This window comes from Colias croceus, chromosome 14 (genome assembly GCF_905220415.1).
Source record: "Colias croceus chromosome 14, ilColCroc2.1".
NCBI classification, from domain to species: Eukaryota; Metazoa; Arthropoda; class Insecta; order Lepidoptera; family Pieridae; genus Colias; species Colias croceus.
The window spans coordinates 8,559,753-8,572,576 of record NC_059550.1 but is presented as its reverse complement, the minus strand read 5'-3'; the positions used below and the strand labels follow the sequence as shown (position 1 = coordinate 8,572,576).

The following is a 12,824-nucleotide window of genomic DNA, read 5'->3' as shown; positions in this document are numbered from 1 at the left end:
TATCAGCCGATCTGTTCTGGCCAGGAGACGTGGACCATAAACAGTATCAGCGTAATTAAGTTTTGAAATAACTAGAGACTCCACCAGACGTACTCGAAGATCCTCAGACAAGTATGGACGCACTCTATATAAGGTTCTCAACCGGAAAAAACAATTACGAACCACATCGGTTATGTGCTTTTCGTACCTTAATGAGCTATCGACATACAAGCCCAGATTTCGTGCCTCGTCAACTTTTTGGATTGCCTTACCCATGAGCTTGACGTCAAAAGATGGTAGAGATTTAATATGCTTCTTTGAACCGAATAACATATACTTCGTCTTGTCAGGATTCAGCACTAATGCATTGGTCTCAGCCCATTCTGCAATACTTGCGAGGTCATCGTTCAAGTATTTAACAGCATTGTGTAAATCAGTGGGGAAAAATGAAATGTATACCTGAGTGTCATCGGCATAAATATGAACTTACAATTTTTAATAGAATTTATTATATCAGCTGAGTAAAGAATAAATAAAATAGGGCCCAAAATAGAGCCTTGGGGCACACCTCTTTCAAGTAGGCTAAAACTTGACAATTGGATACTGCCATCATCCGACCGAATTTCAACCCTCTGTTGTCGATTAGATAGATAACTATGAAACCAGAGCACTGTACTCTGGCTAAAACCATAATAATGTAGTTTCGACAAAAGCAGGGGAATATTAATACAGTCGAAAGCTCGGGAAAAATCAAGCAATACAAGAAGAGTACACATGCCCTTGTCCTGAGCGGCCAATATATTGTCAGTGACGTCCAACAAAGTTGTTGTAGTGCTATGGCACTTTCTGAACCCTGACTGAAACACGGGGAGCAAGTCATTTTTATCAATAAAATCTGTGAGTTGCTTACAAACAACTCTTTCTAGTATTTTAGACATACATGGCAAAATACTTATCGGCCTTAAGTCTTTGTAAGAAGTTAGGCTACTTGTTTTAGGTAATGGTCGAACCAATGCCATTTTCCATAAACTAGGAAATATTGACTTTTGTATTGAACTATTTATGATATGGGTTATAGGTTCCAAGGTATAAGGGAGTGTTAGTATCAACATATTCAAATTAATTTGACACTTATTTGACACTTTAACAGACACTATTTCTACATTCAGTGACTACGACTATCTGGTGCTCACCGGTGATTTTAATATAAATCTCATTAACAAACGAGACCCAAATACCGCCCGCTTGAATGCATTCTTACAATCTCTGCAATTAGTAAATCATGTCAATGATAGACACCTACACACTTTACTGATCATAGTCAGTCACTCATTGATGTTATTTGTACGAATGCTCCTGTAGCTAAAATAAAAGTTGAACATATCCCAGACCTTGGTGCTCACGCAATTATCACAACAGAATTTAAATTAAGAAAAAACACCTTGTCCCCCAAACACATAATATTTAGACCATTAAAAGACATAGATCTTAATAAATTGAATAAAGCTGTTTCTGTTCTACCCTGGGACACAATTGCGTGTTTTTCCGATGTGAATCAGATGGTAGATGCATTCAATCACTTGATTATAAACTTATTTGACTCATTTGCCCCTATTAAGAAGTCTTTAATAAAGAAAGTGTCGTATCCATGGATAACCAGTAACGTAAGGTACATGATGAAGCTGAGAGATGAGCAACATTATAAATTTCGAAAAACTAACCTTGACGCTCATCTTCAGGACTATAAACATTTGAAAAGTTTAGTGAACACTAGCTTGTTCTATGAAAAGAAAGCCTTCTTTGATCACAACATAAACCAACATAAAAATAATGCAAAACTTCTGTGGAAAAATTTGAAAAGAAATATTATCCCTGATTTTAAACGCACTGGTGAGATCCCGCAACATTTGTGTGACGCCGACGCAATTAATAAACATTTCCTTGATGTTCCCGGTCAAAGTATTGCTGACCCTGTCGACCTCGCCTATTTTGACAAAAATCTTTATTGTGACAGTACTTTTACATTCGAGCCCGTAAGTGAAAGCTATGTCGGAAAACTTATTCTTGACATCAAAAGCAATGCAGAAGGAGTCGATGGAATCACCAGGGACATGTTTCTTTTAACACTTCCACATTCTCTTCACGCTTTTACTGCAATTATTAATAAATCTCTCTCTTCTTCACTTTTCCCATCGCAGTGGAAGACAGCCCTGGTGCGGCCCATACCAAAAAACAGCAATCCTACTGCCCTCAAAGACCTTAGGCCGATCAGTATTCTCCCCTACCTCTCCAAGATCTTAGAGCGAGTTGTCTACAACCAAGTCACTAAGTACTGTGAATTAAATAATATCTTGCCGGAGTACCAGTCAGGTTTTAGAAAACTTCGTAGCACCTGCACTGCTTTGATTGATGTTGTGGATAACTTGCTCTCTGCACGTGACAATGGCCAGCCATCACTTCTAACTCTGCTTGATTTTTCTAGGGCCTTTGACTGTATAAACATTTCTTTTCTTCTCTCAAAGCTTAATTTCTATGGTTTCAATCCTATTTCTTCATCTTGGTTTGATAGCTATCTTCGCCAACGTCACCAAAGAGTAATGCTGGTTAAAGGTGACGGAAACAGAGACCTTTCTTCGCTTGTGCCTGTCAACAGAGGAGTTCCCCAGGGCTCCATTCTCGGTCCTCTTCTATTTATAATATACACGGCAGATATCACCTCTTGTATACATAACTCCCAATATCATTTATATGCCGATGATTTGCAACTTTACATGCCTGTTGATAGAGATCGAATAGAAGAATGCACCGGGAAAATGAATGAGGATTTGGAACGCATATCTGACTGGTCTCATAAAAACTCATTGGTTCTTAATCCATCCAAGTCTAAATATCTTGTTGTTGGCTCTAAGAAGCAAGTCTCTGACTTGGTTAAAGCAGATCCCACTGTTTTTGTAAACTCCATTCCTATAGAGAGGGTTACAATTGCTCGTAACCTGGGCATCGATTTCGACGGCCAGTTAAGGTTCGAAGATTATGTCACTAATTTAGTTAGTAATTGCTTTTATAGACTCAAAGTTCTTTACAATATTCGGCCTTTTCTGAGTGTCGATCTACGAATAAGATTGTGCGAAAGCATCGTACTTTCTAAATTAAATTACGCTCTCCCTGTTTATGGACCTTGTCTAACGGCAAAAGTACAGCGTCTTATTCAGAGAGTCCAAAACTCCTGTGCCAGATTTTGCGTGACAATCCCACCCAGGTCTCATGTCACCCCTTTTCTTAATAGCATAAAGTTTTTAAAAATGAAGGGTCGGCAAGATTTACTATTGGCTTGCCTTTTATTTGATACGATCCATACAAAGCAGCCTGAATATCTGTACACAAAACTATTGTGGCGTAAGGATACTAAAAGGGGTGAAATAAGAAGTGGGACCCAAGAGTTATCCATTCCCCAACATAAAACTACCGCCTTTCGTGGGTCATTTAAATATAATGCGACGAAATGTTGGAATAACATACCACCTCCAATAAAAAAACTCAAGTGCAAATCCAACTTTCGTCGCACTTACAAATCACTACTGCTCAATTTACAAGCATCTTAATTTTATTTCCTTTGACTATACGTATCCAAATTTATAAATTAACACATTATACATATATACCTACATATAAATACTGATTTTAATTGACCAAATATATCTATATAAATTTATACAAATATATCTTTTCTACTGCTTATATAATATTATTATTATTACATTTATTATACATTACATTTATTATTTGTTTAATTCATAATTAATTATTCTATTTTTATTATACCTATATATACATACTTGATACTTGATTGGAGGCGCAAACTATTCATCTGGGTATCTGGCAGAATTATCAGCGTTGTGGAGCTTTCTCCCACAACATTATGCTGAGCCAGGGCCTAATTACAGCCAGTGCGCAACACACATACCTAATACATTTGTGTACTTATAACTGTTAGTGTGTGTAAATTATTTTGTGTTATTTTATGTTTGTTTTCCTTTTTTTATATTTTGTATTATTATGTATGTCTGTTTGGTTGCAATAAATCTTTTTATTATTATTATTATGTGTATCTCATTCCATAATACTCGGGTACCATCATAAGGAAGGTACCCGGTCCTTTGGAAGGCTTACGTGGGGACACGGATCCAACACGCAGAGGCCCTTTAGAGAACTTTACTGTGTTGTGGGACACCAGCCGCAGCCTGCCCATGACTGCACTATAGAGATACAGTCCTAGGCAGTCCGCGGCCGATGTAGGACTATTTCAAGATATGGAAAAACAAAATAAACTGGGCTATGGAGTGGGATGTTAAATGGGCCGGTATTTGGGGACTATTGGAAACTATGGCACCTGCCTTTCTACTAAAAGAAAGTAAAAATATGTTGGCAGGTGGTGACTCGCCCTCTCACTGTATGGGCCCCCGAAATAAGTCGCTGCAATAGTGCGACAAGGGGGCAACATATTGTGAGCAGCTAAGGGTGGAGAGGCGTCTCCGTTGGACTTTAAACGACGATCACGCGCTCCCTGAGGGTCCAGCATCACGTGCCCACTCGCCACTTACGATTCGCATCCACCCTTCGAGCTAAAAGCTCTCGCGACTCCACTCTGGCCGGCCGGTTAAGGCAAGCCAGAGGTGGGGGTCCTGTCCTCGTCAGGCTTCACTCCGACCGGCCGGTGATGGCAAGCCGGAGATGAAGACAGGGGTCTCCCCCGGGAGCACTCAGTTCCCGCGGGGTCGCTACTCCCCGACACCCCGCCACAAGGTGTCCTGCGGGTTGACTGATTGCACGGGTGGAATATCTACTGTCACGTAGACAATAGATATTGCAACCGTGGGCGATGGGGTCGTCACATCCCTACGCCCTTATTATTATTATTATGTTTCTCATCTCCATAATACTCGGGTACCACCAGAAGGACGGTACCCGGTCTTTTGGAAGGCTTACGTGGGGACACGGATCCAACACGCAGAGGCCCTTTTGAGAGTTTTAATGTGTTATGGGACACCAGCCGCAGCCTGCCCATGACTGCACTATATAGAGATACAGCCCTGGGCAGTCCGCGGCCGATGTAGGACTATTACAGAAAATGGAAATAAATGACTGGACTATGGAAGGGGTGCTATGTGGACAGGTTACTGGATCTATAGGAACTATGGCGTCTGCCTTTCTACAACAAAGTTTGTAAAAATATATTGGCAGACGGTGACTCGCCCTCTCACAGATGGGCCCTCTAAAAAGTCGCTGTAACTTAGCAACAAGAGGGCAACATGTCGTGAGCAGCTAAGGGTGGAGAGGCGTCCCTGGACTTTAAACTCCGATCACGCGCTCCCTGAGGGTCCAGCATCACGTGCCCACTCGCCACTTACGCTTCGCATCCACCCTTCGAGCTAAAAGCTCTCGCGACTCCACTCTGGCCGGCCGGTTAAGGCAAGCCAGAGGTGGGGGTCCTGTCCTCGTCAGGCTTCACTCCGACCGGCCGGTGAAGGCAAGCCGGAGATGAAGACAGGGGCCTCCCCCGGGAGCACTCGGTTCCCGCGGGGTCGCTACTCCCCGACACCCCGCCACAAGGTGTCCTGCGGGTTGACTGACTGCACGGGTGGAATATCTATTGTCACATAGACAATAGATATTCCAACCGTGGGCGATGGGGTCGTCACATCCCTACGCCCTTATTATTATTAATTTTATCGTGACCCTCAGCGTTCGATTTAAGTTTAAGCAAGTACCTAGATACAACGTCTTGAGAAACCGTTGCTAATTCGAAAACCGCCTCGCCATGTAGGTGCGATTCGAAATATGTTATGGTCGTCAAATTAACAATAGCCCTACCTGGGACTTGTAGAAAATGTTGGTTAATATTATTGGGACAGGACAAATGAGGTGGAAGTAGATTTAATTGTTTCCTAGGCAAAACATGAGATTTTATATTGTTCCAAAGAATTTGTGGTTTATCTATTTTATTATTTATATTATGACGAAAAAAGGCAACTTTTTCACTGTGCAAGGAGGACATAACAAGAGATTTCAATTTATGGTAATAATTTTTTTTAGAATCTGTTCTATTTTTTCGATACTTAAGTAATGCCTCATCACGTAACTTCATCATGATTTTTATGGTGTCAGTTATCCAAGGATGTGGGGGCTCTCTGATTATACTTGTCTTAGTAGGCGCATGTAAATCGAACAATGTAATCATGCACTCTGAAAACGACTCGACCATTGCATTGACAGAATCTAGAGACATGAAACTACTCCAATCTATTTTACCCAGGTCCTTGCTTAAACTTTCCCGACATATATTTTTGAGAGGACGGAATTTAGTTACGTAAGGTTTTAATCTATTTCTTTTTATGTTGAACTCACACATAACTACAGAATGACCAAGACTAGATCTGTATGGTTCGACTGTAACATTCCTAGCCTGCAAATCCGTGCAAACTAAATCGATTAGAGTTTGACTGCTTTCAGTAAAGTGGGTAGGAGCAGTAACAAGCTGTGAAAGGCTCAAGGAAGAAAGAAATTCATTTATTTTCAAAGATTTAGAATCATTACAATTTATCATATTTACATTGAAATCCCCCAACAATACACAAAAAACGATATTTATTTTTTGTTGCCTTAACTTAAGAACTCGAGAATCTCACTTTATCCCCGTTCAAATTTGTCTCGGAAACTTTAAATGAATTGTTTGACGACGTTTTATGAAGAAATAAATATGAATAAACTTTTAATTTCAACATCGAAAGTTCGAGTCTTAGATACAAATGTATAATAATTATAGTTAGATTCCATAAACATAAACAACATTGATTGAAGACGAAAATCTCAGTTGTCTATGATTGCTTCAGATTTTTAACACACTCTTATTAGTTTCGACTGTATGTTTATTGTTTATATAGGTAACTGACTCCTTTAGACTCGAATTTGACCCAATTTAAACTGACACAAATTCAAACTTTGAACATTTACCAAGGATAGGTGAACATAAGATTGTTCTTTTTAACCCAATGAGCCCCAAGCGGCCCGATCGGTCCCAGACACAATAGATTTTCTATTGTGTCTGTGGTTCCGGGGCCTGAGTTACCTATATTAATCATTAAATAATAGTTGCTTAAAAATCTAAATTAATTACAATTAATTGTCATTATATTATCCATCAAAGGGTAGTGTAATTACATTAATCATTTCAATAGTTCAGACCTTTGACAATAATTTATTACGAATCGTTGAAATTGTTAGATAACATTTTCCGCTTGAAAATCACTGAAATACGCGTCAAATAGAGAATTAATCACTACATAAAAAACAAAGTCGCTTTCTCTGTCCCTATTTCGCTATGTCCCTTTGTGTGCTTAAATCATTAAAACTACGCAACGGATTTTGATGCGGCTTTTTTTAATAGATAGAGTGATTCAAGAGGAAGGTTTTTGTATATATAAATTATTAGGTATTAGACAAAGCGGGCAAAGCCGCGGGTGGTAAGCTAGTGTGAGGATAAACCATGAATTAAATGAAAGATGTATTGCATTGGTTATCAATACTTCTATAATTATAAAGCTGAAGGGTTTGTTTGTTTGTTTCGCTAAATTCTGGATCCGCGGGTCTGATTCGAAAAATTATTTCACTGTTAGATAGACTTCCATTTATCGAGGAAGGCAATAAGCTATATATAATCACGCTAAGACCCATCGTAGCTTAGCAATGCAGGTAAAACCGCGAGGCAAGCAGCTAGTAATATTATACAACGTAGTTTTTAAATTAATATTCTTCTAGCTATAAAAAGGATGGAGTGGGGATTTAGTTTACCTATTTACGATATTTACGATACAATATATTAATATACGATGAAGGAAAAATAGTCCAAGGTTATGGAAAATGATTCATATTATGGAATACATATCATAATATTATGCTTAAAGGACATATTGTATGGTTATTTTTATCTTGAATGTTTGCGGAAAAAAAGTTGTATATTTATACAAGTATTTTTAAATTTTCAAGGATTTGCATATAGGTATGCACACACATACTGATTAAAACCACATTATGCATACGTAAACAACCTTATTTTATTCGATTTATTGATATTCTGGCGATATATTTTTTTTTTTTTGTAAATACTAAAAATATTGAACTATCCTATTTGGTCTACAATGCAGAATTTTAATGGCCTGTATATTTTGAATATAGTTATATTTTGAATTATATAAAAATTATAATGTTCTTTAAAGTTTAGTTTGTTTTCATTATACCTTAATAGGTACCATACCAACATACCATAATAGGTTTAACTAAGTTTTTGGGCATGGTACAGTCTGGTACAAAGGATATCTCATGAGAATCGTGCCGAAGGCTCGACAGAATATATAAATTTATAATTTTCTAACTTTTATGTAGAAAATGTTTATTAGCCGCAATTTATTGACCAATTAATTTCTTTAGTAGTAAAAGTTGTGCTAAATCGTTTTTAGAAAATATATTGATGATCGTATTAGTTCGTTAATGTCTTTCCTTTTTCATTATTTTAATAATTTTTTGGGAGCTTTTTTCAAACTGCACTATCCCTTTGAAATCTTTCGCATAGGCTCTATTTATTTAGAATTACTAAATACTGTTCATGTAAAGTGTTTTTCCTCATTTGCTTAAACATACTAACGCTACATAGTAATTGTGTCTTGACTTGACTCTTCTGGCGGGAAATGATCCGCGACTTTCTCCTGTTATATCGTTCTGAGGCCAGAATATTACGCATATTTACATAATGGTATTACCGTCGAAATGGGAAGCCATCTTGTTAAGTCGATGCAAATGGTTTAATACGATAGTTCAAAATAGCTTTTCGAACATGATAACGGTTTTTTTTTATATTATAGTTGTTTATGCTTTTTCGCGAATCAATAAGGGAAGTAGAATTGAATATTCATGGAATTTAATGAATCGAGCACGATTTTTGTTTCAATAACTAGATACATTGTATTGGATTTGTTCGCAAATGTTTCATGATTAAGTCGTAGGATGTAAATCTTACAAGAAAATATTTTTATATTACTGTACTGAAAAGTCTGTTGTTCAAACAAATATTGTGTAACAAATAAAAGATTATACAAATAAAGAATAGTTAGATTTCATGTATCCTCTACTAGGGTTTCATAACTTCTAATTTAGCCAGTTAGCCAGCCACTTACCTACATTAGTCAAATGTTGTAACACCTAAAATTAAAAGTTGTAAAATAGACGTGCATTGCTGCGCCAAGCAATTACCGTTTACATGGATTGCTAATTGCAGCCGCAGTGGAAAGTTGTAATTAGTTTTGATCGGAAACTAATCGAAACTTCAGTCCAGGCCGACGGGGGATGTGGAAACTTCGGATCCTTCTGAGCCCTTGGTCTTACGTAATTCTATTATTATCATTGAAAAACTTTTCAATTATTTTTTTAGTGATCGGAATAGTTCAGCGATTACGAACAACTTCAATAAAAAGAGGAAGGTTGGTGATTAAAAAATCTGCCTATTACTCTAAGCATGCTTGTGCTAAATGGTGAAGGAAATCGTGATGAAACATACAGTTTGGTAACGACGGTCAATGAGCCGAGTCGATTACCTATGACCTAATCTTAATACGATAATGAAGTTATATTATATTTATTAAATTTATTAATTCTATTTATAAGGAATTAATAGAAATAAACTGTTATTCCATAACGTATCTAATACATCGAGTCGGAGGGTCGCCGGGTACGTGAATAACTGCCTCTAGGGCAGTTCTTTGATGCAACGTAATTGCATTGAATGTTATTTCACTATTATCACAACAAAAAACTTACCTTATATTAGCAGCTTCATTAACATAATTCCCCCACCCCATCAAGGGTGGTGTAGTGAGCGCCAGGGAGTACGCCCAAATGAAGACCACGGAGAGAGCCGCTCCCTTGGAACTGAGGTGCCTGGACCGGAGCGGCCTGGTCACCATGAGGTAGCGCTCGAAGGATATCACCGTTAAAGTGGTTATGGAAGTTATACCTGGAAAGGAGATGTTATATAGTTTCAAACTCGAACTGGTAATTTTGTTGGTACGGTTTACGTTTTATGTTACTTATTTAAAGTTTTCCTGGAACGACATTTGTCATATTACCTATGTGCACTAAGTAATTAATGACACTCTCTCTATTTTTTTTATGAAATGTAAGGTTGGAAAATGTGCAGAGACACAAACCGTTTTATATTATTTTGTAATATAGGTATTATGGTAAATTAGATTCCGTATAACATAAACAATCCTTTCTATTTTTCGAGTTCATGTATTTGCCAAAGTAAACTGTAGTCAGAAAATAAATAAGTAAGACACAAATTTGCTGGTTATTATTAAAAGATCTGGACAATTTTGGCGATTAAGTTAAATTTGTCTTAATAAGGTTTTCAAAGAAATAATAATTGGAAAAGTTTTGTTAGAAATTTGTTCAAAAGGACCACAACCCGGTCCTTATATGACACAAATAAAATAGTTCGAGTCAGCTAGATTCTGCTCTACGTTAGCAAAAATATTGTTTTGGCAAAGAGATGCCTTGTAAAAAGAAATAAAACTACCTGATGTGTTACTTGAGTAAATATTTATATCACCGCCAAGATGGTCATTAATCTATACGAATTTTATACAGCTGAAAAGTTTGTTTGATTGAACGCGCAAATCTCAGGAACTACTGGTCCGATTTGAAAAATTCTTTCGGTGTTAGATAGCCCATTTATCGATGAAGGCTATAATATTATCATCACGCTAAGACTAACAGGAGCGGAGCACTGCTGGTAAAACCGCGGGGCACAGCTAGTTGCACTATATTTCACCGCGATTATTTGGTCATAAAGTCACGAACCTTTTGGGTAACCTAAATCTATCTCTGATTACCTTTATTACCCAGTAATAACTCTTGTTAAAGAGCGATTTAAGCGCTTTGTGCTATAATCACCACGATGAATTCTTATAAAGTCATCAGTTCGTGAGGATGGATGTATACTATATGTTTGTTACTCCTTCATGGGAAAACAACTAAACGGATTTTGATAATAATTGGCAATGATGTAGCTAATGTATTAGATTAACAAATTAGCATAGAAACACTTTTTTTCGCGTGTGAAACTGCGTGGCATGACTAGTAGATACAATTGCAAAAGGAATTTTTAGAATTTGAAGATATAGGTAGCTACTTTTCAATACAATAAGTATACAAACTCAAACATTTATTTATTCAATTAGACATCTTCTAGAAGCACTTTCGAATCGTCATAACATATTATTATTAAACTGAAACTTTTATTACATCGTCTCAAACTTATCGGTCTGTGTAGCGCATGTCGCGTGACGCACGATACGTACGATAATTATCGTACAAATACGATAATTTTTTGTTAAATGTCTACTGTGTGAAAAAAAGTTTCACTTTTAGCGTGGTTTCATAACACCACACAAAATTTTTTGTAACATTTACCATCGATTCTAGATTATTCTAGATTTACAAGTCGGATTAGTTCAATGAGGTCTCGCCATCTTTTTATTTAAAGAACAAATGACAAACGACTCAGAATAATTCAGAAGAGAGCGTCTGTAAATTAAATAAAATGGTAATGTAAGATGGGATAGCTGTTAGACGTCCGCCATTAAAATATTCTCTTTCTTATGTTTTCTGCGTCTTAACGTGGCAATGTATTTAATACTTGTTATGTTTATGTACAATACTAGAATTTATTTATGTTATGTACTATAAGATATATGAAATAAATTCTGCCAGAATCAAAAAGGCGTGATGTAAGGTAAGAATTTACACCATCTTTAAGTATAATTTCATAGTTATATAAATATAAAGGTAGGTAATAGGTATATATTTTTATGAATATAATATGCAAAATAATAGTCAGTCTCAATTGAACCTGCCCCCATTTCCCGTGACATTTTTATTAACAAATTTTATAGACTACTACTTCTGTGGCTAGCCTTACGGCTTACCCCAGATCACTTGGGGTCGGCTTCATTTTATAGATAATAAATAAAATTAATCGTCTCGTAACCTTTCCCAATATTGTAATTTATGGCAATAATATTGACATATTATCGTCCCTCTATTGGGCAGATAAGGAGATTATTGAAATTCCTGAAGAAAACGAAAGTATTATAATACTAGCTGTGCCCCGCAGTTTTGCTCGCATTGCTCCGTTCCTATTGGTCTTAGCGTGATGGTAACTGAGCTAACTAACACTTTCTTTTTGAGATTAGCGTGTTCAAACAAACAAACGATCTTTTCAGGTTTATAATAGGCATTAAATAATATGATGATATTTCATTTCGTGGTCCTTTTCGATCACTTTTACGCTGTTTACGAGTCGTCTTTTCAGCTGATTCATAATTTTCATAATGGTTAGCTGACTTAATTGTGAACATTAATTAAATTTAATTGTTTTAATGCGAAGTTATATTATTATTTAGTACTAGCGGTCCGCCCTGGCTTCGCCCGTGGTACATATTCACGTTTTCTCTACATAAGAACCATCCTCGAACTTCAAGGAATATTATAAAAAAAGAATTAACGAAATCGGTTAAGCCGTTCTCAAGTTATGCGCTCACCAACTCATTTTGGGATTCATTTTTATATTATAAGATTTGTCATACAAAGATATTATATATTCTGTTTTTAAAGTGAAACTTTTATTACATCGTCTCAAACTTTTTGGTCTGTGTAGCGCATGTCGCGTGACGCACGATACGTACGATAATTATCGTACAAATACGATAATTTTTAGTTAAATGTCTAGTGTG

The 12,824-nt window shown here is 36.8% G+C and overlaps 1 protein-coding gene across 1 annotated transcript in view; it reads right to left on the bottom strand.

The window, feature by feature from the left end:
- LOC123697494 (parapinopsin-like) overlaps window positions 1-12,824 on the bottom strand; it is a 71,829-nt gene that overhangs the window by 21,578 nt on the left and 37,427 nt on the right. The window contains exon 4 of the mRNA XM_045644026.1: window positions 9,847-10,042. Coding sequence (XP_045499982.1) covers window positions 9,847-10,042 — 196 coding nt within the window. The remainder of the gene's footprint in view (window positions 1-9,846; window positions 10,043-12,824) is intronic.